Raw genomic sequence first — 26,498 nt, 5'->3', positions numbered from 1 at the left:
CTGTCCTGTTCTGGGGTTCCTTATTGCCCCCTGGGGATCCCTTATTGCCCCGGAGGAGTTCTTATTGCCCCCTGGGGGTCCCTTATTGCCCCCTGGGGGGGGTCCTGTCCAGTTCTGGGGGTCCCTTATTGCCCCAGAGGGGTTCTTATTGCCCCCTGGGGGGGTCTTATTGACCATGGGGGGATCCTGTCCCATTCTGGGGGTCTCTTATTGCCCCCTGGGGGGGTCCCGTCCTGTTCTGGGGTCCCTTATTGCCCCCTGGGGGGGTCCTGTCCTGTTCTGGGGTCCCTTATTGCCATTGGTGGGGTCCTTATTGCCCCTGGGGGGGTTCTGTCCCTTCTTGAAGGCGTCTTCACTTGCCCCGAGGACCCTTTTTTTGCCCCAAAGACCCTCTCTTTGCCCCAACGCCCCTTTTTTTGGCCCCAATACCCCTTTTTTTGCCCCAATGACCCTTTTCTTTGCATCAAAGACTCTCTCTTTGCCTCAATGCCCCTTTTTTTCCCCCCAATGCCCCTTTTTTGCCCCCAATGCCCCTTTTTTGCCCCCAATGCCCCTTTTTTCCCCCCAATGCCCCTTTTTTCCCCCCAATGCCCCTCTTTTTTTTGCCCCAAAGACCCTTTTCTTTGCGTCAAAGACCCTCTCTTTGCCTCAATAACCCTTTTTTCACCCCAATTCCCCTCTCTTTCCCCCCAATACCCCTTTTTTCCCCCCAATTTCCCTTTTTTCCCCCCAATTCCCCTCTCTTCCCCCCAATACCCCCTTTTTCCCCCCAATACCCCTCTCTTTCCCCCCAATACCCCCTTTTTCCCCCCAATTCCCCTCTCTTTCCCCCCAATTCCCCTCTTTCCCCCCAATTCCCCTCTCTTTCCCCCCAATACCCCTTTTTTCCCCCCAATACCCCTCTCTTTCCCCCCAATACCCCCTTTTTCCCCCCAATTCCCCTCTCTTTCCCCCCAATTCCCCTCTCTTTCCCCCCAATCCCCCTTTTTTCCCCCAATACCCCTTTTTTCCCCCAATACCCCCTTTTTTCCCCCCAATACCCCTTTCTTTCCCCCCAATACCCCTTTCTTTCCCCCCAATACCACCTTTTTTCCCCCCCAATGCCCCTTTTTTCCCCCCAATACCCCTTTTTTCCCCCCAATGCCCCTTTTTTCCCCCCAATACCCCTTTTTTCCCCCCCAATGCCCCTTTTTTCCCCCAATACCCCTTTTTTCCCCCCAATTCCCCTCTCTTTCCCCCCAATACCCCTTTTTTCACCCCAATACCCCTCTTTTCCCCCCAATTCCCCTTTTTCCCCCCCAATACCCCTTTTTTCCCCCCAATGCCCCTTTTTTTCCCCCAATACCCCTTTTTCCCCCCAATCCCCCTTTTTCCCCCCCAATACCCCTTTTTTCCCCCCAACGCCCCTTTTTTCCCCCCCAATTCCCCTCTCTTTCCCCCCAATACCCCTTTTTTCCCCCCAATACCCCTTTTTTCACCCCAATACCCCTTTTTTCCCCCCAATTCCCCTCTCTTTCCCCCAATACCCCCTTTTTTCCCCCCAACACCCCTTTTTTCCCCCCAATTCCCCTCTCTTTCCCCCCAATACCCCTTTTTTCACCCCAACACCCCTTTTTTTCACCCCAATACCCCTTTTTTTCCCTCCAATACCCCTTTTTTTCGCCCCAATACCCCTTTTTTCCCCCCAATTCCCCTCTCTTTCCCCCCAATTCCCCTCTCTTTCCCCCCAATACCCCCTTTTTTCCCCCCAATACCCCCTTTTTTTCGCCCCAATACCCCTTTTTTCCCCCCAATACCCCTTTCTTTCCCCCCAATACCACCTTTTTTCCCCCCCCAATGCCCCTTTTTTCCCCCAATACCCCTTTTTTCCCCCAATACCCCCTTTTTTCCCCCCAATACCCCTTTCTTTCCCCCCAATTCCCCTTTTTTCCCCCCAATACCCCTCTCTTTCCCCCCCAATGCCCCTTTTTTCCCCCCAATGCCCCTTTTTTCCCCCCCAATGCCCCTTTTTTCCCCCCCAATGCCCCTTTTTTCCCCCCAATACCCCTTTTTTCCCCCCAATACCCCTTTTTTCCCCCCAATTCCCCTCTCTTTCCCCCCAATACCCCTTTTTTCACCCCAATACCCCTTTTTTCCCCCAATGCCCCTTTTTTCCCCCAATACCCCTTTTTTCACCCCAATACCCCTTTTTTCCCCCAATGCCCCTTTTTTCCCCCAATGCCCCTTTTTTTCCCCCAATGCCCCTTTTTTTCCCCCCAATTCCCCTCTCTTTCCCCCCAATACCCCTCTCTTTCCCCCCAATACCCCCTTTTTCCCCCCAATTCCCCTCTCTTTCCCCCCAATTCCCCTCTCTTTCCCCCCAATTCCCCTCTCTTTCCCCCCAATACCCCTTTTTTCCCCCCAATACCCCTCTCTTTCCCCCCAATACCCCCTTTTTCCCCCCAATTCCCCTCTCTTTCCCCCCAATTCCCCTCTCTTTCCCCCCAATTCCCCTCTCTTTCCCCCCAATCCCCCTTTTTTCCCCCAATACCCCTTTTTTCCCCCAATACCCCCTTTTTTCCCCCCAATACCCCTTTCTTTCCCCCCAATACCCCCTTTTTTCCCCCCAATACCCCCTTTTTTCCCCCCCAATGCCCCTTTTTTCCCCCCAATACCCCTTTTTTCCCCCCAATGCCCCTTTTTTCCCCCCAATACCCCTTTTTTTCCCCCCCAATGCCCCTTTTTTCCCCCAATACCCCTTTTTTCCCCCCAATTCCCCTCTCTTTCCCCCCAATACCCCTTTTTTCACCCCAATACCCCTCTTTTCCCCCCAATTCCCCTTTTTCCCCCCCAATACCCCTTTTTTCCCCCCAATGCCCCTTTTTTTCCCCCAATACCCCTTTTTCCCCCCCAATACCCCTTTTTCCCCCCCAATACCCCTTTTTTCCCCCCAACGCCCCTTTTTTCCCCCCCAATTCCCCTCTCTTTCCCCCCAATACCCCTTTTTTCCCCCCAATCCCCCTTTTTTCCCCCCAATACCCCTTTTTTCCCCCCAATTCCCCTCTCTTTCCCCCAATACCCCCTTTTTTCCCCCCAACACCCCTTTTTTCCCCCCAATTCCCCTCTCTTTCCCCCCAATACCCCTTTTTTCACCCCAACACCCCTTTTTTTCACCCCAATACCCCTTTTTTCCCTCCAATACCCCTTTTTTCGCCCCAATACCCCTTTTTTCCCCCCAATTCCCCTCTCTTTCCCCCCAATTCCCCTCTCTTTCCCCCCAATTCCCCTCTCTTTCCCCCCAATACCCCCTTTTTTCCCCCCAATACCCCCTTTTTTCCCCCAATACCCCTTTTTTCCCCCCAATACCCCTTTCTTTCCCCCCAATACCACCTTTTTTCCCCCCCCAATGCCCCTTTTTTCCCCCAATACCCCTTTTTTCCCCCAATACCCCCTTTTTTCCCCCCAATACCCCTTTCTTTCCCCCCAATTCCCCTTTTTTCCCCCCAATACCCCTCTCTTTCCCCCCAATACCACCTTTTTCCCCCCCAATGCCCCTTTTTTCCCCCCAATACCCCTTTTTTCCCCCCCAATGCCCCTTTTTTCCCCCCAATACCCCTTTTTTCCCCCCAATTCCCCTCTCTTTCCCCCCAATACCCCTTTTTTCACCCCAATACCCCTTTTTTCCCCCCAATACCCCTTTTTCCCCCCAATGCCCCTTTTTTTCCCCCAATACCCCTTTTTCCCCCCAATCCCCCTTTTTCCCCCCAATACCACCTTTTTTCCCCCCAACGCCCCTTTTTTCCCCCCCAATTCCCCTCTCTTTCCCCCCAATACCCCTTTTTTCCCCCCAATACCCCTCTCTTTCCCCCCAATACCCCTTTTTTTCCCCCCAATACCCCTTTTTTTCCCCCCAATCCCCCTTTTTTCCCCCAATACCCCCTTTTTTCCCCCCAATTCCCCTCTCTTTCCCCCCAATACCCCTTTTTCCCCCCCAATACCCCTTTTTTCCCCCCCAATACCCCTTTTTTCCCCCCCAATACCCCCTTTTTTTCACCCCAATCCCCCTTTTTTCCCCCCAATCCCCCTTTTTTCCCCCAATACCCCCTTTTTTCCCCCAATACCCCCTTTTTCCCCCCAATACCCCCTTTTTTCCCCCCAATACCCCTTTTTTCCCCCCAATCCCCCTTTTTTTCCCCCCAATTCCCCTCTCTTTCCCCCCAATACCCCTTTTTTTCCCCCCAATACCCCTTTTTTTCCCCCCCAATACCCCTTTTTTCCCCCCAATTCCCCTCTCTTTCCCCCCAATATCCCTTTTTTCCCCCCAATTCCCCTCTCTTTCCCCCCAATACCCCTTTTTTCCCCCCAATTCCCCTCTCTTTCCCCCCAATCCCCCTCTCTTTCCCCCTAACGCCCCTTTTTTCCCCCCAATCCCCCTTTTTCCCCCCAATTCCCCTCTCTTTCCCCCCAATACCCCCTTTTTTCCCCCCAATTCCCTTCTCTTTCCCCCCAATACCCCCTTTTTTCCCCCCAATGCCCCTTTTTTTCCCCCCAATACCCCTTTTTTTCCCCCAATCCCCCTTTTCTCCCCCCAATTCCCCACTCTTTCCCCCCAATCCCCCTTTTTTCCCCCCAATACCCCCTTTTTTCCCCCAATGCCCCTTTTTTCCCCCCAATTCCCCTCTCTTTCCCCCCAATTCCCCTCTCTTTCCCCCCAATGCCCCTTTTTTCCCCCCAATACCCCTTTTTTCCCCCCAATCCCCCTTTTTTCCCCCCAATTCCCCTCTCTTTCCCCCCAATACCCCTTTTTTTCCCCCCAATCCCCCTTTTTTCCCCCCAATACCCCTTTTTTTCCCCCCAATCCCCCTTTTCCCCCCGATTCCCCTCTCTTTCCGTCGTCTCCCCCTCTCTGCTGATGTCTCTCTTTCCCCCGCAGCGATGCACACTCCGGCGCCGGCGGAGCTCTTCATCTCGGGGGCTCTGCCGGGCTCGGGGACGTTCCCGTCGTCGTCGGCGCTGAGCGCCTACCAACACCCGGCGTCGTTCAGCGGGCGCAGCTTCCCGGTGAGCTCTCCGCTCAGCCTCCCCGACGCCGCCTTCAGCCCCGGCTCCAACGGACTCCTTTCGCCGCACGACCCTCTGCTCCACATCAAACCGGCGCAGCCCAGCGTTCCGTCCTCGCTGGGCTTCGAGCGCCTCGGCGGCGCCGTCCTGGGCTCGGGGTTACCGGCGCAGAGCCCCGCGTACCGCGGCCCTCCGGCTTCGTCCCAATTCAACCTCCTCTCGGCTCCTCTACCGGCTCCCACCGAACAACCCGGCCAACTCTACAACGCCTCCGTCTTCGGCACCGGCGCCGCCGACCGCGCCGTCCCGCGCCAGGATAGCGTCATCAAACACTACCAACGCCCGGCGGGGGCTCAACCGCAGCTGCCGGCGGCGGCGGCGGCGGCGCACAGCCTCCAGCACTACCTGAGCTGCGGCGGTTCCTACCAACAGCTCCCGCACCGCTCGGCGCTCTCCTGCAGCCCTTTGGGCGAACAATCGCCCGCCAGCTCCGAAGGCTCCCAACAGGCGCCCAAAGCCGCGCCGCGCCAGGACCCGCCGCAGGGCTACCGCCCCATCATCCAATCGCCGGCCTATTCGGGCACCGCCACCGCCGCCAACGCCAACAACGGCACCAAATCCAAGAGTTACTCCGCCTCGCGGCAACCGCCGCGCTCCACCGCCACTCCCAAGTGCCAAAGCAGCTACACGCCGAGCACGCCCAAGCCCAGCTCCGTCATCGCCAGCCAATCGCCGGCCTATTCCCCCGGCCAACCTCAGAACCTCTTAGCCATGGGGCCGGCCGGCGGCTACGGCACCGCGGCGGCGGCTCCGCAGAGCCTCGGCGGCACCGCGCCAACCGGCGGCGGCTTCAGCGCCGCTCAAGGTGGGGATTTAGGGGGCAAAGGCGGCGCTTACCAAAGCGGCGGCCAAGGCGGCGGCCAAGGCGGCGGCCAAGGCCTTCAACCGTGCGTGAGCCAAGGGCAGAGCTTCTCGCCGGAGCAGCTGCAGGCGCTGCCGTACGCGGTGCAGCCCGAGGGCGGGCAAGCGGGCGGCTACGGCCCACCGGCGCCCGCGCAGGGTTTGCCGACGGCCAGCCCGTCACTCAGCTACAGCACCGGGCACTCCCCGGCTATGCCGGCGCCGCTGCCCTACGCCGGCTTGGGCGCTTCCAGCCCTTCGCCCATCATCCGCCCCCTCCAATCGCCGCCGGCCGCGCGGCCCCAGAGCGGCGCTTCGCCGGGGCAATCGCAGAAGTATTTAGGGGCGGTTTTATCGCCGTCTTTCATGGCGCCGGGCTACGGCGGAGGCCCCGGCGGCGGCGCTTTGGAGCGGCCGCCGGCGTTCGGCAAAGGCGCTAAAGGCGACGCCGAGCTGTTGGGCGGCACCGATCGCAGCGAGGACGAGGATTTCCTCATCCAACACCTCCTGCAGGCGCCCAGCCCGCCCCGCGGGCCCGGCGAGGCGCTGGCGGCCTGCGAGGAGCGCGGCGGCGCCGCCGCCGGCAAAGCTCTGGGCGGCTACGGAGCGTTGGGCAAAGCCGAAGAGCGCTATCAGCTCCAGAGCGTCATCCGCCCCAACTCCAACCTGGAGGGCCCGGCGGCGCTCGAGCTGGCGTTGCTCAAGGAGAAGAAGAAGCCGGAGCGCGGGAAGGATTACCGCGGCGGCGGCGATGGCGGCGGCGAGGGGTTGGCGGCCACGTCGGTGGTGCATTACGGCCACCAAGCGGCCGCCATGGACTCGTACGAGCTGAAGAAGCCGGCGGAGCACTTGGCCGGCGGCAAAGAGCTGGGCCAAGCGCATCCCTATTTGCCGAAGACGCCGGAGCACGGGCGCTTGGTGGCCGAGGCGGCTCCGCTGGAAGCCCATGGGCTCCTCCTGGATGCGCCGCCGGAGCTGGGCCCGGTGGTGCCGGTGCCGGGCGGTTCGCTGCTGCCGTCCGTCCTCACCCACACGCAGAGCCAACTCCACCCGCGCGCCAAAGGCCGAGCGCCGCTCGACGTTCACCTCCTGGAGCAACAACGAATGCCACCGCCGCCGCCGCCGCCACCGCCTCCTCCCGCGCCGCCGGCTCCGTCGGCTCCTCCGTCAGCGCCGTCGCCGCAGCTGCTGCTGGAGGCCCACCTGCACCAGGCCCACGTCCGCCCGCCGCCGCCGCCACTGCCGCCGGAGCCCATGGAGGTCCTTCCGGCGCCGCAAGAGATCCAGGATTTCTTGGAACCGCCTTTGGGGTTGGAATCTCACCTGGGGCAAAGCGGCGCCGTTCAAGGCCCTCCGGGTCACCTCTTGGATCCCGAAGGAGGCGCTGCGGTGGCGCCGGCGCCGTTGGAAGGGAAGGATCAGTTCGCCGAAGGGGGGAGCCCGGCGGGGGCCAAGAGCCGCTTCGTGCCGCTCACCTCCATCTGCTTCCCCGATGCTTTGCTCCAAGACGAAGACCGCGGGTTCTTCCCGGGAATGGAGGATATGTTCGGTCCTCCGCCGGAGGATTTTGCCAAGAGCGCCGAAGAGGAGGAGGAAGAAGGAGCGGCGGCCTTGGAATCGCGCTCGGAAGCTTTGAAGGCGCCGCCACCGCCGCCCTACGATATGGGGCAGAGCTTCTCCACTTTCTGCCCTGCGGAAAGCGGCGGCGGCGACGCTCCGGCGTTGGCTTTGGAAGCTGCCAAACACCAACTGCCGTCCACCGTCAACGCCGAACCGCTGGGGCTGATCCAGAGCACGGGCGACGGCGCCAAACCGCCGCTCGCCGCTCCGCTCTTCTGCTCCTCCAAACCCAAGAAGCTCCTCAAGACGTCGTCCTTCCACCTCCTGCGCAAACGCGAGCCCTTCCCGCCCCCCAAGAAGACCTACGCGCAGGAGTACGAGTTCCAGGACGACGAGGACAAAGCCGACGTCCCCGCCGACATCCGCCTCAACAGCCGCCGCCTGCCCGACCTCCTGCCGGACCTCATCTCCAGCTGCCGCGCGCGGCCCAGCCTCAGCCCCATGGGCGACATCGACTTCTGCCCCCACCCGGGGCCCCACCCGGCGCCCAAGAAACGCGGCCGCAAACCCACCAAACCCAAACGAGAGGGACCGCCGCGGCCCCGCGGACGACCGCGCATCCGCCCCTTGGCCGAACCGCCCGGGCTGATGGCGCCCGACGGCCCCAAGAGGCCCCGCGGCCGCGGGAGGGGACGGGGGAAGAAGGGCGGCGAGGAGGGGGCTGACGGCAACGGCCTCGAGCCCCTCAAACCCCTCAAGGTGAGCGTCTCGGGGGGCTTCGGGGGCTTTGGGGGGCGGAGGTTGAGAGAGATGGGGTTTTTGGGGGGTTCCTCAGGGTCCGTCGCATCCCAATGGCTTCAAAAAGCCTTTGGGTTGGAGTTGGTGATGGTTTGGAGACCCTCAAACCCCTCAAGGTGAGCGTCTCAGGGGGCTTCGGGCACTTTGGGGGGCGGAGGTTGAGAGATATGGGGTTTTTGGGGGGTTCCTCGTGGTCCGTCGCATCCCAATGGCTTCAAAAAGCTTTTGAGTTGGTGTTGGCGATGGTTTGGAGCCCCTCAAGGTGAGCATCTCGGGGGGCTTTGGGCACTTTGGGGGGTGGAAGTTGAAGGATATGGGGTTTTTGGGGGGTTCCTCGTGGTCCGTCACTTCCTGACGGGTCCAAAAAGCCTCAATCTTGGAGTTGGTGATGGTTTGGAGCCCCTCAAACCTCTCAAGGTGAGCGTCTCGGGGGTCTTCGGGCACTTTGGGGGGCGGAGGTTGAAGGATATGGGGTTTTTCTGGGGTTCCTCGTGGTCCATCGCATCCCAATGACTCCAAAAAGCCTTTGGGTTTGAGTTGGTGATGGTTTGGAGGCCCTCAGACCCCTCAAGGTGAGCGTCTCGGGGGGCTTTGGGCACTTTGGGGGGTGGAGGTTGAAGGATATGGGCTTTTTTGGGGGGTTCCTCGTGGTCCGTCACCTCCTGACGAGTCCAAAAACCCTCAAGGTTGAAGTTGACGATGGTTTGGAGGCCCTCAAACCCCTCAAGGTGAGCGTCTTGGGGGTCTTCGGGGACTTTGGGGGGCGGAGGTTGAAGGATATGGGGTTTTTGGGGGGTTCCTCGTGGTCCATCGCATCCCAATGGCTCCAAAAAGCCTTTGGGTTGGAGTTGGTGATGGTTTGGAGACCCTCAAACCCCTCAAGGTGAGCGTCTGGGGGGGCTTTGGGCACTTTGGGGGGCGGAGGTTGAAGGATATGGGGTTTTTGGGGGGTTCCTCGTGGTCGGTCACCTCCCAACAGCTCTGAAAAGCCTTTGGGTTGGAGTTGGTGATGGTTTGGAGGCCCTCAGACCCCTCAAGGTGAGCGTCTCGGGGGGCTTTGGGCACTTTGGGGGGCGGAGGTTGAAGGATATGGGCTTTTTGGGGGGTTCCTCGTGGTCCGTCACATCCCGATGGCTCCAAAAAGCCTTTGGGTTGGAGTTGGCGATGGTTTGGAGACCCTCAAACCCCTTAAGGTGAGCATCTGGGGGGGCTTTGGGCACTTTGGGGTGCAAAGGTTGAGAGATATGGGGTTTTTGGGGGGTTCCTCATGGTCCGTCGCATCCCAACGGCTCCAAAAAGCCTTTGGGTTGAAATTGGTGATGGTTTGGAGAACCTCAAACCCCTCAAGGTGAGCGTCTCGGGGGGCTTCGGGCACTTTGGGGGGCGGAGGTTGAGAGATATGGGGTTTTGGGGGGTTCCTCGTGGTCCGTCACATCCCATCGGCTGCAAAAAGCCTTTGAGTTGGAGTTGGTGATGGTTTGGAGGCCCTCAAACCCCTCAAGGTGAGCGTCTCGGGGGGCTTTGGGCACTTTGGAGTGCAAAGGTTGAAGGATATGGGGTTTTTGGGGGGTTCCTCGTGGTCCGTCACCTCCCGATGAGTCCAGAAACCCTCAATCTTGGAGTTGGTGATGGTTTGGAGACCATCAAACCTCTCGAGGTGAGCGTCTGGGGGTTCTTGGGGGGCTGAGACTGAAGAATATGGGAGACGCTGGTGGCCCCATGGAGCTCCTGGTGGCCCTTGGTGGCTCCTGGTGGCCCATGGACCTCCTGGTGGCCCATGGTGGCTTCTGGTGGCCCCATGGAGCTCAAGGTGGCTCCATGGAGGTCCTGGTGGCCCATGGTGGTTTCTGGTGGCCCACAGAGCTCCTGCTGGCTCATGGTGGCTTCTGGTGGCTCCATGGAGCTCCTGGTGGTCCATGGTGGCTCCTGGTGGCCCCATGGAGCTCCTGGTGGCCCATGGTGTCTCCTGGTGGCCCATGGTGGCTCCTGGTGACCCACGGTGGCTCCTGATGGCCCATGGTGTCTCTTGGTGACCCACGGTGGCTCCATGGAGCTCCTGGTGGCCCATGGTGGCTTCTGGTGGCTCCATGGAGCTCAAGGTGTCTCCTGGTGGCCCACGGTGTCTCCTGGTGGCCCATGGTGGCTCCTGGTGGCTCCATGGAGCTCCTGGTGGTCCATGGACCTCCTAATGGCCCATGGTGTCTCCTGGTGGCCCATGGTGTCTCCTGGTGGCCCATGGTGGCTCCTGGTGGCCCATGGTGGCCCATGGTGGCTCCTGGTGGCCCATGGTGACTCCATGGATCTCAAGGTGGCTCCTGGTGGCCCATGGTGGCCCATGGTGGCTCCTGGTGGCCCATGGTGACTCCATGGATCTCAAGGTGGCTCCTGGTGGCCCACGGTGGCTCCTGGTGACCCATGGTGTCTCCTGGTGGCCCATGGTGGCTCCTGGTGGCCCACGGTGTCTCCTGGTGGCCCATGTTGGCTCCTGGTGGCCCATGGTGGCTCCATGGAGCTCCTGGTGACCCACGGTGTCTCCTGGTGGCCCATGGTGGCTCCTGGTGGCCCACGGTGTCTCCTGGTGGCTCCATGGAGCTCTTGGTGGCTCCTGGTGGCCCACGGTATCTCCTGGTGACCCATGGTGTCTCCTGGTGGCCCATGTTGGCTCCTGGTGGCTCCATGGAGCTCCTGGTGGTCCATGGACCTCCTAATGGCCCATGGTGTCTCCTGGTGGCCCATGGTGACCCATGGTGTCTCCTGGTGGCCCATGTTGGCTCCTGGTGGCCCATGGTGGCTCCATGGAGCTCCTGGTGGCTCCTGGTGGCTCCTGGTGACCCACGGTGGCTCCTGGTGGCCCATGGTGGCTCCATGGAGCTCCTGGTGGCTCCTGGTGGCTTCTGGTGACCCACGGTGGCTCCTGGTGGCCCGTGGTGTCTCCTGGTGGCCCCATGGTGTCTCCTAGTGGCCCATGGTGGCTCCTGGTGGCCCATGGTGCCTCCTGGTGGCTCCATGGAGCTCAAGGTGGCTCCTGGTGGCCCATGGTGTCTCCTGGTGGCTCCATGGAGCTCAAGGTGGCTCCTGGTGGCCCGTGGTGTCTCCTAGTGGCCCATGGTGGCTCCTGGTGGCCCATGGTGCCTCCTGGTGGCTCCATGGAGCTCAAGGTGGCTCCTGGTGGCCCATGGTGTCTCCTGGTGGCTCTTGGTGACTCTTGGTGGCTCCTGGTGGCCCATGGTGGCTCCATGGAGCTCCTGGTGGCCCACGGTGTCCCGCGGTGTCCCCTGATGTCCTCCCGCCCCTGTGTCCCTCCCGGCGCAGATCAAGCTGGCGGTGCCCAAGGCTTCCGAGGTGCCACCGGAGGCCGCGTTGCCCCCTCCACCCTCAGTGGTGACCACGTCGGGTTCGGAACCTCCATTGGACGTCACCGCCGTCCCCCACCCCCCCCCCGCGGGACCGCATCCACCAGAAGCTGAAAGAGGTGGAGGAGAAGCAACCGGAGATGAAGTCGGGGTTCATGGCGTCCTTCTTGGACTTCCTGAAGGCCGGGAAGAGGCAGGCGGTGCCCCCGAGTTCCGGGAGCCCCCCCCGCGCCCCGCGGGCGCCCCCCGCGCCCCACTTTGCCGTGGGGCCCTCGGGGCTGGAGGGGCCCGAGGGGGACGGGCTGGCCGTCATGGCGGCGTGCCCCAGCCCCTGCAAGCGCCTCGACGAGGAGCTCAAACGCAACCTGGAGACGCTGCCCTCCTTCTCCTCCGACGAGGAGGACTCCGTCGCCAAGAACCAGGACCTCCAGAAGAGCATCTCCTCCGCCATCTCCGCCCTCTACGACCCCGCCGACCGCAAAGACCACGACAGCAACGGTGAGGGGACAGGGGGGGACCTTCCGGGGGGGGTCAATGGGGACCTTCTGGGGGTCAACGGGGACCTTCTGGGGGTGATAAGGATCTTCTGGGGTCAACGGGGACCTTCTGAGGGTGATGAGGATCTTCTGGGATCAATGGGGAACTTCTGGGGGCAATAAGGACCTTCTGGGGTCCATGGGGATCTTCTGGGGTCAACGGGGACCTTCTGGGGGTGATGAGGACCTTCTGGGGGTCAACGGGGACCTTCTGGGAGTGATGAGGACCTTCTGGGGGTCAACGGGGACCTTCGGGAGGTGATGGAGACCTTCTGGGGAGCCACGGGGACCTCCTGGGGGCCATGGGGACCTTCTGGGGGTGATGAGGACCTTCTGAGGGCCATGGGGACCTTCAGGGGGGTCAACGGGGACCTTCAGGGGTCAACAGGGACCTTCTGAGGGTGATGAGGATCTTCTGGGGGCAATGGAGACCTTCTGAGGGTTAATGGAGACCTTCTGGAATCCATGGGGACCTTCTGAGGGTCATGAGGACCTTCTGCGGTTGATGGGGACCTTCTGCGGTTAATGGGGACCTTCTGGAGTTAATGGAGACCATCTGGGGTCAATGGGGACCTTCTGGGGGTCAACGGAGACCTTCTGGGGTCAACGGGGACCTTCTGGGGGTGATGGAGACCTTCTGGGAGTGATAAGGACCTTCTGAGGGCCATGGGGACCTTCGGGGGTCAACGGGGACCTTCTGAGGGTTAATGGAGACCATCTGGGGTCAACGGGGACCTTCTGGGATCAATGGGGACCTTCTGGGGGTGATGGAGACCTTCTGAGGGTCAACGGGGATCTTCTGAGGGTGATGGAGACCTTCTGGGGTCAATGGGGACCTTCTGAGGGTCAATGGGGACCTTCTGGGGGTGATGGGGACCTTCTGAGGGTCAACGGGGACCTTCTGGGGATCCATGGGGACCTTCGGGGGCTCAATGGGGATCTTCTGGGATCAACGGGGACCTTCTGAGGGTTAATGGAGACCATCTGGGGTCAACGGGGACCTTCTGGGATCAATGGGGACCTTCTGGGGTCAACGGGGACCTTCTGGAGTCAATGGAGACCTTCTGGGGTCAATGGAGACCTTCTGGGGGTGATGGAGACCTTCTGGGAGTGATAAGGACCTTCTGAGGGCCATGGGGACCTTCGGGGGTCAACAGGGACCTTCTGAGGGTGATGAGGACCTTCTGAGGGTCAACGGGGACCTTCTGGGATCAATGGGGACCTTCTGGGGGTGATGGAGACCTTCGGGGGTCAACAGGGATCTTCTGAGGGTGATAAGGATCTTCTGGGGTCAATGGGAACCTTCTGGGGGCAATAAGGACCTTCTGGGGTCCACGGGGATCTTCTGGGGTCAACGGGGACCTTCTGGGGGTGATGAGGACCTTCTGGGGGTCAACGGGGACCTTCGGGGGGTGATGGAGACCTTCTGGGGTCAATGGGGATCTTCTGGGGTCAATGGGGACCTTCTGGGGGTCAACAGGGACCTTCTGGGGTCAACGGGGACCTTCTGGGATCCATGGGGACCTTCTGGGGGCGATAAGGACCTTCTGGGGGTGATGGGGACCTTCTGGGGGCGATGGGGACCTTCTGGGGCTCAGGAGGACCTTCTGGGGTCAATGGGGACATTCTGAGGGCCGTGGGGACCTTCTGAGGACTGATAAGGACCTTCTGGGGACCCCCAGACCCCCCTCCCACAGCCCCATAGCGACTCCCTGGACCCATAGCGAACCCCAGAACACCCCTCCTGCCCCATAGTGACCCCTCCTACGACCCATAGAGCCTCTCGGGACCCCCAGAACCCCCTCCTGTGACCCATAGCGACCCCATAGGGACCTCTGGGCACCGTATGGACCCCGAGGCCCCTCCTGGGACCTATAGTACCCCATAGTGCCCCACCTCCTGCCCCATAGCGACCCCTCCTGTGCCCCATAGAGCCTCTCGGGACCCCCAGAACCCCCTCCTGCGACCCATAGCGACCCTCTGTGTCCCCCTCTTGGCCCCATAGCGACCCCATAGGGACCTCTGGGCACCATAGGGACCCCCAGAACCCCCTCCTGGGACCTATAGCGCCCCATAGCGACCCCTCCTGTGCCCCATAGAGACTCTCGGGACCCCCTCCTGTGCCCCATAGGGACTCTCTGTGTCCCCCTCTTTGCCCCATAGCGACCCCATAGGGATCTTTGGGCACCGTATGGACCCCGAGGCCCATCCTGGGACCTATAGCGCCCCATAGCGCCCCCCCTCCTGCCCCATAGCGACCCCTCCTGTGCCCCATAGAGCCTCTTGGGACCCCCAGAACCCCCTCCTGTGCCCCATAGCGACCCCTCCTGTGCCCCATAGAGCCTCTCGGGACCCCCAGAACCCCCTCTTGCCCCATAGTGACCCCTCCTGTGCCCCATAGCGACCCCCAGGGGCTCATAGGGACCTTCTGTGTCCCCCTCTTTGCCCCATAGCGACCCCATAGGGACCTCTGGGCACCGTAGGGACCCTGAGGCCCCTCCTGGGACCTATAGTGCCCCATAGCGACCCCCCTCCTGCCCCATAGCGACCCCTCCTGTGCCCCATAGAGCCTCTTGGGACCCCCAGAACCCCCTCACGCCCCATAGCGACCCTCTGTGTCCCCCTCTTGGCCCCATAGGGACCCCACAGGGACCTCTGGGCACCATAGGGACCCCCAGAACCCCCTCCTGGGACCTATAGCGCCCCATAGCGACCCCTCCTGTGCCCCATAGAGACTCTCGGGACCCCCTCCTGTGCCCCATAGGGACTCTCTGTGTCCCCCTCTTTGCCCCATAGCGACCCCATAGGGATCTTTGGGCACCGTATGGACCCTGAGGCCCATCCTGGGACCTATAGCGCCCCATAGCGCCCCCCCTCCTGCCCCATAGCGACCCCTCCTGTGCCCCATAGAGCCTCTTGGGACCCCCAGAACCCCCTCCTGTGCCCCATAGCGACCCCTCCTGTGCCCCATAGAGCCTCTTGGGACCCCCAGAACCCCCTCCTGCCCCATAGTGACCCCTCTTGTGCCCCATAGCGACCCTCTGTGTCCCCCTCTCTGCCCCATAGCGACCCCATAGAGACCTCTGGGCACCGTATGGACCCCGAGGCCCCTCCTGGGACCTATAGCGCCCCATAGCGCCCCCCGCTCAGCCCCATAGCGCCCCAAACCCCCCTCTCTTTCCCCCCCAGATGTGTCGGCGGTGGAGGAGGAGGAGGAGAAACCCCCGAGTCCTTCGCCATCGGAGCCATCGCAGCCCGAACCGCCGCCGCCACCGCCGCCACCGCCGCCACCGCCGCCCCCCGCGCTGCCCCCCGCGCCGCCCCCCGCGTCCCCCCCGGCGGCCAAAGCGCCCCCCGAGGCGGCGGCGTCCCCCGAGCGCGAGGAGCCCCCCGACTCGCGGCCGCTGCACGTGGCCAAAAAGCAGGAGACGGCGGCCGTGTGCGGAGACACCGACGACGACGAAGCCGAGAGCGGCGGCGAAGGCATCTTCCGCGAGAGGGACGAGTTCGTGGTGCGCGTGGAGGACATCCAGGCCCTCAAGGTGAGCACTGGGAGGGACTGGGAGCCACTGGGAGAGGGACTGGGAGGGACTGGGAGGCGCTGGGAGGCACTGGGAGGGACTGGGAGGGACTGGGAGGCACTGGGATGGACTGGGAGCACTGGGAGAGGGACTGGGAGGGACTGGGAGAGGGACTGGGAGGCACTGGGAGCACTGGGAGAGGTGCTGGGAGGCACTGGGAGCACTGGGAGAGGGACTGGAGAACATCTTCCATGAGAGGGACGAGTTCGTGGTGCACGTGGAGGACATCCAGGCCCTCAAGGTGGGCACTGGGAGGGACTGGGAGGGACTGGGAGGCACTGGGAGCACTGGGAGAGGGACTGGGAGGCACTGGGAGCACTGGGAGAGGGACTGGGAGGCACTGGGAGCACTGGGAGAGGCACTGGAGAACATCTTCCGCGAGAGGGATGAGTTCGTGGTGCGCGTGGAGGACATCCAGGGCCTCAAGGTGGGAACTGGGAGCACTGGGAGGGACTGGGAGCACTGGGAGGGACTGGGAGGCACTGGGAGGGACTGGGATGGACTGGGATGGACTGGGAGAGGCACTGGAGGGCGTCTTCTGCGAGAGGGACGAGTTCGTGGTGCGAGTGGAGGACATCCAGGGCCTCAAGGTGAGCACTGGGAGCACTGGGAGGCACTGGGAGAGGGACTGGGAGCACTGGGATGGACTGGGAGAGGGACTGGGATGGACTGGGAGCACTGGGAGAGGGACCGGAGAACATCTTCCGCGAGAGGGACGAGTTCGTGGTGCGCGTGGAGGACATCCAGGGCCTCAAGGTGGGCACTGGGAGGCACTGGGAGGCACTGGGAGGCACTGGGAGGCACTGGGAGGGACTGGGAGCACTGGGAGAGGGACTGGGAGCACTGGGATGGACTGGGAGAGGCACTGGGAGGCACTGGGAGCACTGGGAGAGGCACTGGAGAACATCTTCCATGAGAGGGACGAGTTCGTGGTGCGCATGGAGGACATCCAGGGCCTCAAGGTGGGAACTGGGAGCACTGGGAGGCACTGGGAGGCACTGGGAGGGACTGGGAGCACTGGGAGAGGCACTGGGAGGGACTGGGAGCACTGGGAGAGGGACTGCAGAACATCTTCCGAGAGAGGGACGAGTTCGTGGTGCGCGTGGAGGACATCCAGGCCCTCAAGGTGGGAACTGGGAGCACTGGGAGGGACTGGGAGGCACTGGGAGGGACTGGGAGGCACTGGGAGCACTGGGAGAGGGACTGGGAGGCACTGGGAGCACTGGGAGAGGGACTGGAGAACATCTTCCATGAGAGGGACGAGTTCGTGGTGCGCGTGGAGGACATCCAGGGCCTCAAGGTGCGAACTGGGGGCACTGGGAGGGACTGGGAGAGGGACTGGGATGGACTGGGAGCACTGGGAGAGGCACTGGAGAACATCTTCCGCGAGAGGGATGAGTTCGTGGTGCGCGTGGAGGACATGCAGGGCCTCAAGGTGGGGACTGGGAGCACTGGGAGGCACTGGGAGCACTGGGAGGCACTGGGAGCACTGGGAGGGACTGGGAGAGGGACTGGGAGGCACTGGGAGAGGGACTGGGATGGACTGGGAGCACTGGGAGAGGCAGTGGAGAGCATCTTCCGCGAGAGGGATGAGTTCGTGGTGCGCGTGGAGGACATCCAGGGCCTCAAGGTGGGAACTGGGAGCACTGGGAGGGACTGGGAGGCACTGGGAGAGGGACTGGGAGCCACTGGGATGGACTGGGATGGACTGGGAGGCAGGAGAAGGCAGGAGGAGAGGCACTGGGATGGACTGGGAGCACTGGGAGAGGGACTGGGATGGACTGGGAGCACTGGGAGAGGCACTGGGAGGCAGGAGAAGGCAGTAGGAGAGGCACTGGGATAGACTGGGAGAGGGACTGGGAGGCACTGGTGTGTACTGGGAGCACTGGTGTGTACTGGGAGCACTGGTGTGGACTGGTCCGGACTGGTTTTGGACTGGAAGCACTGGGATGGACCGGAGAGCATCGTTGGGATGTGGTAGTGATGTGTGTGGAGCTCCAGACCCTCATGGTGGACACTGGGAGCACTGGTTTTGGACTGGGAGCACTGGTGTGGACTGGTTTTGGACTGGTTTGGACTGGGAGCACTGGGAGAGGGACCGGAGAGCATCGTTGGGATGCGGTGGTGATGCGTGTGGAGCTCCAGACCCTTAAGGTGGACACTGGGAGCACTGGTGTGGACTGGGAGCACTGGTGCGGACTGGGAGCACTGGTCTGGACTGGTTTTGACTGGGATGGACTGGTCCAGACTGGTTTTGGACTGGGAGCACTGGGATGGACCGGAGAGCATCGTTGGGATGCGGTGGTGATGCGTGTGGAGCTCCAGACCCTTATGGTGGACACTGGGAGCTCCGGGCTGGACTGGGAGCACTGGTGGGGACTGGGAGCACTGGGCTGTACTGGTGTGTACTGGTCCAGACTGGTTTTGGACTGGGAGAACTGGGATGGACTGGGAGCACTGGGAGAGGGACCGGAGAGCATCGTTGGGATGCGGTGGTGATGTGTTTGGAGCTCCAGACCCTTATGGTGGACACTGGGAGCACTGGGCTGGACTGGGAGCACTGGTGGGGACTGGGAGCACTGGGATGGACTGGTGTGTACTGGTCCAGACTGGTTTTGGACTGGGAGCACTGGGAGAGGGACCGGAGAGCATCGTTGGGACGCGGTGGTGATGCGTGTGGAGCTCCAGACCCTTATGGTGGGGACTGGGAGCACTGGTGGGGACTGGGAGCACTGGTGCGGACTGGTCCAGACTGGTTTTGGACTGGGAGCACTGGGAGAGGGACTGCAGAGCATCGTTGGAATGCGGTGGTGATGCGTGTGGAGCTCCAGACCCTTATGGTGGACACTGGGAGCTCTGGGCTGGACTGGGAGCACTGGTGCGGACTGGGAGCACTGGGCTGGACTGGGAGCACTGGTACAGACTGGTTTTGGACTGGGAGCACTGGGATGGACTGGGAGCACTGGGATGGACCGGAGAGCATCGTTGGGACGCGGTGGTGATGTGTGTGGAGCTCCAGACCCTTATGGTGGACACTGGGAGCTCCGGGCTGGACTGGGAGCACTGGTGGGGACTGGGAGCACTAGGCTGTACTGGTCCAGACTGGTTTTGGACTGGGAGCACTGGGAGAGGGACCGGAGAGCATCGTTGGGATGCGGTGGTGGTGCGTGTGGAGCTCCAGACCCTTAAGGTGGGGACTGGGAGCTCTGGGCTGGACTGGGAGCACTGGGCTGAACTGGGAGCACTGGGCTGGACTGGGAGCACTGGGATGGACTGGTGTGTACTGGTCCAGACTGGTTTTGGACTGGGAGCACTGGGATGGACTGGGAGCACTGGGATGGACCGGAGAGCATCGTTGGGATGCGGTGGTGATGTGTGTGGAGCTCCAGACCCTCATGGTGGGGACTGGGAGCACTGGGCTGGACTGGGAGCACTGGTGCGGACTGGGAGCACTGGTGCGGACTGGGAGCACTGGTCTGTACTGGTTTGGACTGGGCTGGACTGGTCCAGACTGGTTTTGGACTGGGAGAACTGGGATGGACCGGAGAGCATCGTTGGGATGCGGTGGTGATGTGTGTGGAGCTCCAGACCCTTATGGTGGACACTGGGAGCTCTGGGCTGGACTGGGAGCACTGGTGCGGACTGGGAGCACTGGTGGTGACTGGGAGCACTGGTCCGTACTGGTCTGTACTGGTCTGGACTGGTTCCCCCCAGCTGGCGCTGCAGACGGGCCGGGAGCCGCCCCCAATTTGGCGCGTGCAGAAGGCGCTGCTCCAGAAGTTCACCCCCGAGATCAAAGACGGACAACGGCAGTTCTGCGCCACCAGCAACGTGAGTGCCCCCCCGGAAATCGGGGGGACCCCCCCCAAAAAGCTGGGAACCCCTCCTGGGGGCAGGGACCCCCCAAAAAGTCTGGGGACCCCCCAAAATCTGGGTCCCCCCCCCCAAATCTGGGATCACCCCCAGACAGAGGAACTCACCCCGAAAATAGAGGGATCCTTCCCAGAATAGAGGGAACCCCCCAAAAATCTGGGACCCCCCCAGAATCTGGGACCCCCTCTGGAGAGAGAAACCCCCCCTAAAAGTCTGGGAGCCCCCCCAAAATCTGTCCCATCCCCCCCAAATCTGGGACCCCCCCCCAAATCTGGGATCACCCCCAGACAGAGGAACTCATCCTGAAAATAGAGGGACCCTTCCCAGAATAGAGGGACCCCCCCCACAAATCTGGGACCCCCGCAAATCTCAGACACCCCCTGGAGAGAGGGACCCCCCAAAAAGTCTGGGGACCCCCCCAAAATCTGTGTGTGTCCCCCCAAATCTGGGACCCCCCCCCCCAAATCTGGGATCACCCCCGAACAGAGGAACTCACTCTGAAAACAGGGGGATCCTTCCCAAAATAGAGGGACCCCCCCAAAAATCTGGGACCCCCCCAAATCTCAGACACCCCCTGGAGAGAGGGGCCCCCCTAAAAGTCTGGGGACCCCCCCAAAATCTGGGTGTCCCCCCCCAAATCTGGGACCCCCCCCCCAAATCTGGGATCACCCCCCGAACAGAGGAACTCACCCTGAAAATAGGGGGACCCTTCCCAGAATAGAGGGACCCCCCCAAAAATCTGGGACCCCCCCAAATCTCAGACACCCCCTGGATAGACAGAACCCCCCTAAAAGTCTGGGGACCCCCCCAAAATCTGTGTGTGTGTCCCCCAAATCTGGGACCCCCCCCAAATCTGGGATCACCCCCAGACAGAGGAACTCACCCCGAAAATAGAGGGACCCTTCCCAGAATAGAGGGACCCCCAAAAATCTGGGACCCCCCTAAAAAGTCTGGGAGCCCCCCCAGAATATGGGACCCCCTCTTGAATAGAGGGAACCCCCAAAAAGTCTGGGAACCCCCCCCAAAATCTGGGTCTCCCCCCCCCAAATCTGGGATCACCCCCAGACAGAGGAACTCGCCCTGAAAATAGAGGGACCCTTCCCAGAATAGAGGGACCCCCCTCAAATCTGGGACCCCCCATCAAACCTGGGACCCCCTCTGGATAGAGGGACCCCCCCAAAAAGTCTGGGAACCCCCCAAAACCTGTGTGTCCCCCCCAAATCTGGGATCCCCCCCCAAATCTGGGACCTTCAAAAATCTGCCGCCCCCTCCCCCAAGATGTGGGTGTCGGTGGGGGTTTTGGGGTCCCCCCCTGAGCCCCTCTCCCCCCCCGCAGTATTTGGGGTACTTCGGGGACGCCAAAAACCGTTACCAACGGCTCTACGTGAAGTTCCTGGAGAACGTCAACAAAAAGGACTACGTCAGAGTGTGCTCCCGCAAACCCTGGCACCGACCCCTCGCCGCCGTCAGGTGGGGACACGGGGACAGTGGGGGCAGTGGGGGCATTGGGGACAGTGGGGACATTGGGGGCATTGGGGACATTGGGGACATTGGGGGCATTGGGGACAGTGGGGGCATTGGGGACATTGGGGACATTGGGGGCATTGGGGTCAATGGGGACATTGGGGTCAATGGGGACATTGGGGGCATTGGTGTCAATGGGGGCATTGGGGGCATTGGGGTCAATGGGGGCATTGGTGTCAATGGGGGCATTGGGGGCATTGGGGTCAATGGGGGCATTGGTGTCAATGGGGACATTGGGGGCATTGGTGTCAATGGGGGCATTGGGGTCATTGGGGACATTGGGGTCAATGGGGACATTGGGGACATTGGGGGCATTGGGGTCAATGGGGGCATTGGGGTCAATGGGGACATTGGGGTCAATGGGGACATTGGGGACATTGGGGGCATTGGGGTCAATGGGGACATTGGGGGCATTGGGGTCATTGGGGGGCATTGGGGACATTGGGGACATTGGGGGCATTGGGGACAATGGGGGCATTGGGGACATTGGGGGCATTGGGGGCATTGGGGACATTGGGGGCATTGGGGACAATGGGGGCATTGGGGACATTGGGGGCATTGGGGGCATTGGGGACATTGGGGGCATTGGGGTCAATGGGGGCATTGGGGACATTGGGGGCATTGGGGTCAATGGGGGCATTGGGGTCAATGGGGGCATTGGGGACATTGGGGGCATTGGGGTCAATGGGGACATTGGGGTCAATGGTGACATTGGGGTCAATGGGGACATTGGGGACATTGGGGGCATTGGGGTCAATGGGGACATTGGGGGCATTGGGGTCATTGGGGGGCATTGGGGACATTGGGGACATTGGGGGCATTGGGGGCATTGGGGACATTGGGGGCATTGGGGACAATGGGGGCATTGGGGACATTGGGGGCATTGGGGGCATTGGGGACATTGGGGGCATTGGGGTCAATGGGGGCATTGGGGGCATTGGGGACATTGGGGGCATTGGTGTCAATGGGGGCATTGGGGTCATTGGGGACATTGGGGTCAATGGGGACATTGGGGACATTGGGGGCATTGGGGTCAATGGGGACATTGGGGTCAATGGTGACATTGGGGTCAATGGGGACATTGGGGACATTGGGGGCATTGGGGTCAATGGGGACATTGGGGGCATTGGGGTCATTGGGGGGCATTGGGGACATTGGGGACATTGGGGGCATTGGGGGCATTGGGGACATTGGGGGCATTGGGGACAATGGGGGCATTGGGGACATTGGGGGCATTGGGGGCATTGGGGACATTGGGGGCATTGGGGTCAATGGGGGCATTGGGGACATTGGGGGCATTGGGGTCAATGGGGGCATTGGGGTCAATGGGGGCATTGGGGACATTGGGGGCATTGGGGTCAATGGGGGCATTGGGGACATTGGGGGCATTGGGGTCAATGGGGGCATTGGGGTCAATGGGGGCATTGGGGACATTGGGGGCATTGGGGACATTGGGGGCATTGGGGTCAATGGGGGCATTGGGGTCAATGGGGACATTGGGGGCATTGGGGTCAATGGGGGCATTGGGGGCATTGGGGTCAATGGGGGCATTGGGGTCAATGGGGACATTGGGGACATTGGGGGCATTGGGGTCAATGGGGACATTGGGGGCATTGGGGTCATTGGGGGGCATTGGGGTCAATGGGGGCATTGGGGTCAATGGGGGCATTGGGGACATTGGGGGCATTGGGGACAATGGGGGCATTGGGGGCATTGGGGTCAATGGGGGCATTGGGGACAATGGGGGCATTGGGGACATTGGGGGCATTGGGGTCAATGGGGGCATTGGGGACATTGGGGGCATTGCGGACATTGGGGTCAATGGGGACATTGGGGGCATTGGGGTCAATGGGGGCATTGGGGACAATGGGGGCATTGGGGGCATTGGGGTCAATGGGGGCATTGGGGGCATTGGGGTCAATGGGGGCATTGGGGTCAATGGGGTCATTGGGGGCATTGGGGTCAATGGGGGCATTGGGGGCATTGGGGTCAATGGGGGCATTGGGGTCAATGGGGTCATTGGGGGCATTGGGGTCAATGGGGGCATTGGGGTCAATGGGGACAATGGGGGCATTGGGGACATTGGGGTCAATGGGGGCATTGGGGACATTGGGACATTGGGGGCATTGGGGACATTGGGGTCAATGGGGTCAGTGGGGTCAGTGGGGACATTGGGGTCAATGGGGGCATTGGGGTCAATGGGGACATTGGGGGCATTGGGGTCAATGGGGGCCCCGGGGGGGGGACAGTAGGGCTTTGGGGTGTCAGGGGGGGTCCCCATTGTCCCCCACTCAGAGTAGAAGGCATTGGGGGTCCCTGGGGGGGTCAGGAGGGTTTTGGGGTGTCTGGAGGGGGTCCCCATTTTCCCCCACTCACAGTAGAAGGCATTGGGGGTCCCTGGGGGGGGTCAGGAGGGTTTTGGGGTGTCTATGGGGGTCCCCATTGTCCCCCACTCAGAGTAGAAGGCATTGGGGGTCCCTGGGGGGGTCAGGAGGGTTTTGGGGTGTCTGGAGGGGGTCCCCATTTTCCCCCACTCACAGTAGAAGGCATTGGGGGTCCCTGGGGGGGGTCAGGAGGGTTTTGGGGTGTCTGGAGGGGGGGGGGTTTCCATTGCCCCCCTTTATCCAAAAGGCTTTTAGGGGTCCGGGGGGGGGGTGATGATGATTTTGGGGGTCCCCCCCCTTATTTCTTCCTCAGGAGACAAAGCCAACCCAAAAGCAGCGCCCCCAAACCCACCGCCCCCCCCAAACCCGAGAAACCCGTCCCCCTCCCCCCCCCCCCCCCCGAGAAACCCCCCCAAAAACCCCCTCGCCCCGAAAAACCCCCCCGGCCGGAAAAACCCCCCAAAAGCGAGAAACCCCCCAAAACGGAACGCAACGACCCCCCCCCCTACCCACCCCCACCCCGCGCCGGCCGCGGGGCCCCCCCCCCCCCCCCCCCCCCGGCCCCCCAAAACCCAAACCCAAACCCCCCAAAGTCAAAGCGGAGCCCCCCCCGAAGAAGAGGAAAAAATGGCTGAAAGAAGCGGCCACGACCTCGGAGTCGGAGTCCAGCGCCGACCCCCAGAGCGAGGACGGTGAGTTTGGGGGGGCCGGGGGGCACCCCGACATTTGGGGGGGGCGCTGTGGATCGTGGGGGGCTCCTTTGGGGGGTTTGGGGGGGGGAAAGGGGGGTTTTGGGGGGGAAAGAGGAGAGTTTGGGGGAGGAACCCCACATTTGGGGGGGTTATAGGAGAGTTTGGGGGGGTACCCCAATATCTGGGGGGGGTTGGGGGGGCACTGTGGATCTTGGGGGGCTCCTTCGGGGGGTTTGGAGGGGGGAAAGGGGGGTTTTGGGGGGGAAAGAGGAGAGTTTGGGGGAGAAACCCTCACATTTGGGGGGGTTGTAGGAGAGCTTGAGGGGGCACCCCCACATTTTGGGGGGTACAGTGGGGTTTTGGGGGGGCTGTGATTCTTGGGGGGCTCCTTTAGGGTGTTTGGGGGGGTTAAACAGGGGTTTTGAGGGGGCAGGAGGAGTATTTGGGGGAGGAACCCCACATTTGGGGGGGCTGTAGGAGAGCTTGGGGGGGCACCCCCACATTTGGGGGGGGATTAGGGGAGGCTGTGGATCTTGGGGGGCTCCTTTGGGGGGTTTGGAGGGGGGAAAGGGGGGTTTTGCGGGGGAAAGAGGAGAGTTTGGGGGGGCACCCCAATATCTGGGGGGGCTATAGGAGAGTTTGGGGGGGGCTATAGGGGGATTGGGGGGGGCTGTGGATCTTGGGGGGCTCCTTTGGGGGGTATGGAGGGGGTAAAGGGGGGTTTGGGGGGGGGCAAGAGGAGAGTTTGGGGGGGGAACCCCACCTTTGGGGGGTTTATAGGAGAGTTTGGGGGGGCACCCTCACATTTGGGGGGGCTATAGGGGGATTGGGGGGGGCTGTGGATCTTGGGGGGCTCCTTTGGGGTGTTTTGGGGGGGTCTCTCCCGTTCTGGGGGGGTCTCTCCCTTTTGGGGGGGGTCTCTCCCATTTTTGGGGGGGTCTCTCCTTTTGGGGGGGTCTCTCCCGTTCCGGGGGGGTCTTTCCCATTTTTGAGGTGTCTCTCCCATTTTGGGGGGGGGTCTCTCCCTTTTGGGGGGTCTCTCCTTTCCGGGGGGGTCTCTCCTGTTCTGGGGGGGTCTCTCCCGTTTTTGGGGGGTCTCTCCTTTCTGGGGGGGTCTCTCCCTTTTGGGGGGTCTCTCCCGTTCTGGGGGGGTCTCTCTCATTTTGGGGGGGTCTCTCCCGTTCTGGGGGGGTCTCTCCCGTTTTGGGGGGGTCTCTCCCTTTTGGGGGGTCTCTCCTGTTCTGGGGGGGTCTCTCCTGTTTTGGGGGGGTCTCTCCTGTTCTGGGGGGGTCTCTCCTTTCCGGGGGGGTCTCTCCTGTTCTGGGGGGTCTCTCCCGTTTTTGGGGGGGTCTCCCCCGTTTTGGGGGGGTCTCTCCCGTTTTTGGGGGTGTCTCTCCCGTTTCGGGGTGTCCCCCCCCATTTACGGGGTGCTGCCCCCCCCCCCAGACCGGGCGCCCCTGGGCCGGGGGTTGAACACCCGCGCGATGAAGGAGATGTATCGCAGCTACGTGGAAATGCTCGTGAGCGCCGCGCTCGACCCCGACATGATCCAAGCGCTCGAGGACACCAACGGTGAGCCCTGACCCATAGCGACCCACGGCCTGCCCCATAGCGACCCATAGAGACCCATAGCCTGCCCCATAGCGACCCATAGCCTGCCCCATAGCGACCCATAGAGAGCCATAGCCTGACCCATAGAGAGCCATAGCTCGACCCCGACATGATCCAAGCGCTCGAGGACACCAACGGTGAGCCCTGCCCCATAGCGACCCATAGCGTGACCCATAGCGACCCATAGCCTGCCCCATAGCGACCCATAGCGACCCACAGCTACCCATAGCCTGACCCATAGAGAGCCATAGCTCGACCCCGACATGATCCAAGCGCTCGAGGACACCAACGGTGAGCCCTGACCCATAGCGACCCATAGCAACCCATAGCGACCCATAGCGACCCACAGCCTGCCCCATAGCGACCCATAGAGAGCCATAGCCTGAGCCATAGAGAGCCATAGCTCGACCCCGACATGATCCAAGCGCTCGAGGACACCAACGGTGAGCCCTGACCCATAGCCTGCCCCATAGCGACCCATAGCGACCCACAGCCTGCCCCATAGCGACCCACGGCCTGCCCCATAGCGACCCATAGAGACCCATAGCCTGAGCCATAGAGAGCCATAGAGAGCCATAGCTCGACCCCGACATGATCCAAGCGCTCGAGGACACCAACGGTGAGCCCTGACCCATAGCGACCCATA

At 62.0% G+C, this 26,498-nt stretch overlaps 2 protein-coding genes across 3 annotated transcripts in view; both read left to right on the top strand.

The window, feature by feature from the left end:
• LOC128849800 (TBC1 domain family member 17-like) overlaps nucleotides 1-11,744 on the top strand; it is a 29,468-nt gene extending 17,724 nt beyond the window's left edge. For both annotated transcript variants that reach the window (XM_054052419.1, XM_054052418.1), the window contains exon 16: nucleotides 11,735-11,744. The gene's annotated coding sequence lies outside the window, so the exon portion shown is untranslated. The remainder of the gene's footprint in view (nucleotides 1-11,734) is intronic.
• The window catches only part of PRR12 (proline rich 12), a 30,891-nt gene continuing 9,307 nt past the window's right edge, over nucleotides 4,915-26,498 (top strand). The window contains 9 exon segments of the mRNA XM_054052310.1: nucleotides 4,915-8,259; nucleotides 11,611-11,736; nucleotides 11,738-12,149; nucleotides 15,377-15,729; nucleotides 19,483-19,599; nucleotides 20,978-21,111; nucleotides 23,863-23,932; nucleotides 24,124-24,241; nucleotides 25,688-25,813. Coding sequence (XP_053908285.1) covers nucleotides 4,915-8,259; nucleotides 11,611-11,736; nucleotides 11,738-12,149; nucleotides 15,377-15,729; nucleotides 19,483-19,599; nucleotides 20,978-21,111; nucleotides 23,863-23,932; nucleotides 24,124-24,241; nucleotides 25,688-25,813 — 4,801 coding nt within the window.

The sequence above is a fragment of the Cuculus canorus genome, chromosome 33, assembly GCF_017976375.1.
Source record: "Cuculus canorus isolate bCucCan1 chromosome 33, bCucCan1.pri, whole genome shotgun sequence".
Taxonomy (NCBI): Eukaryota; Metazoa; Chordata; class Aves; order Cuculiformes; family Cuculidae; genus Cuculus; species Cuculus canorus.
Note: the sequence above shows the minus strand (reverse complement) of the source record. Positions and strands in the feature narration are given on the sequence as shown.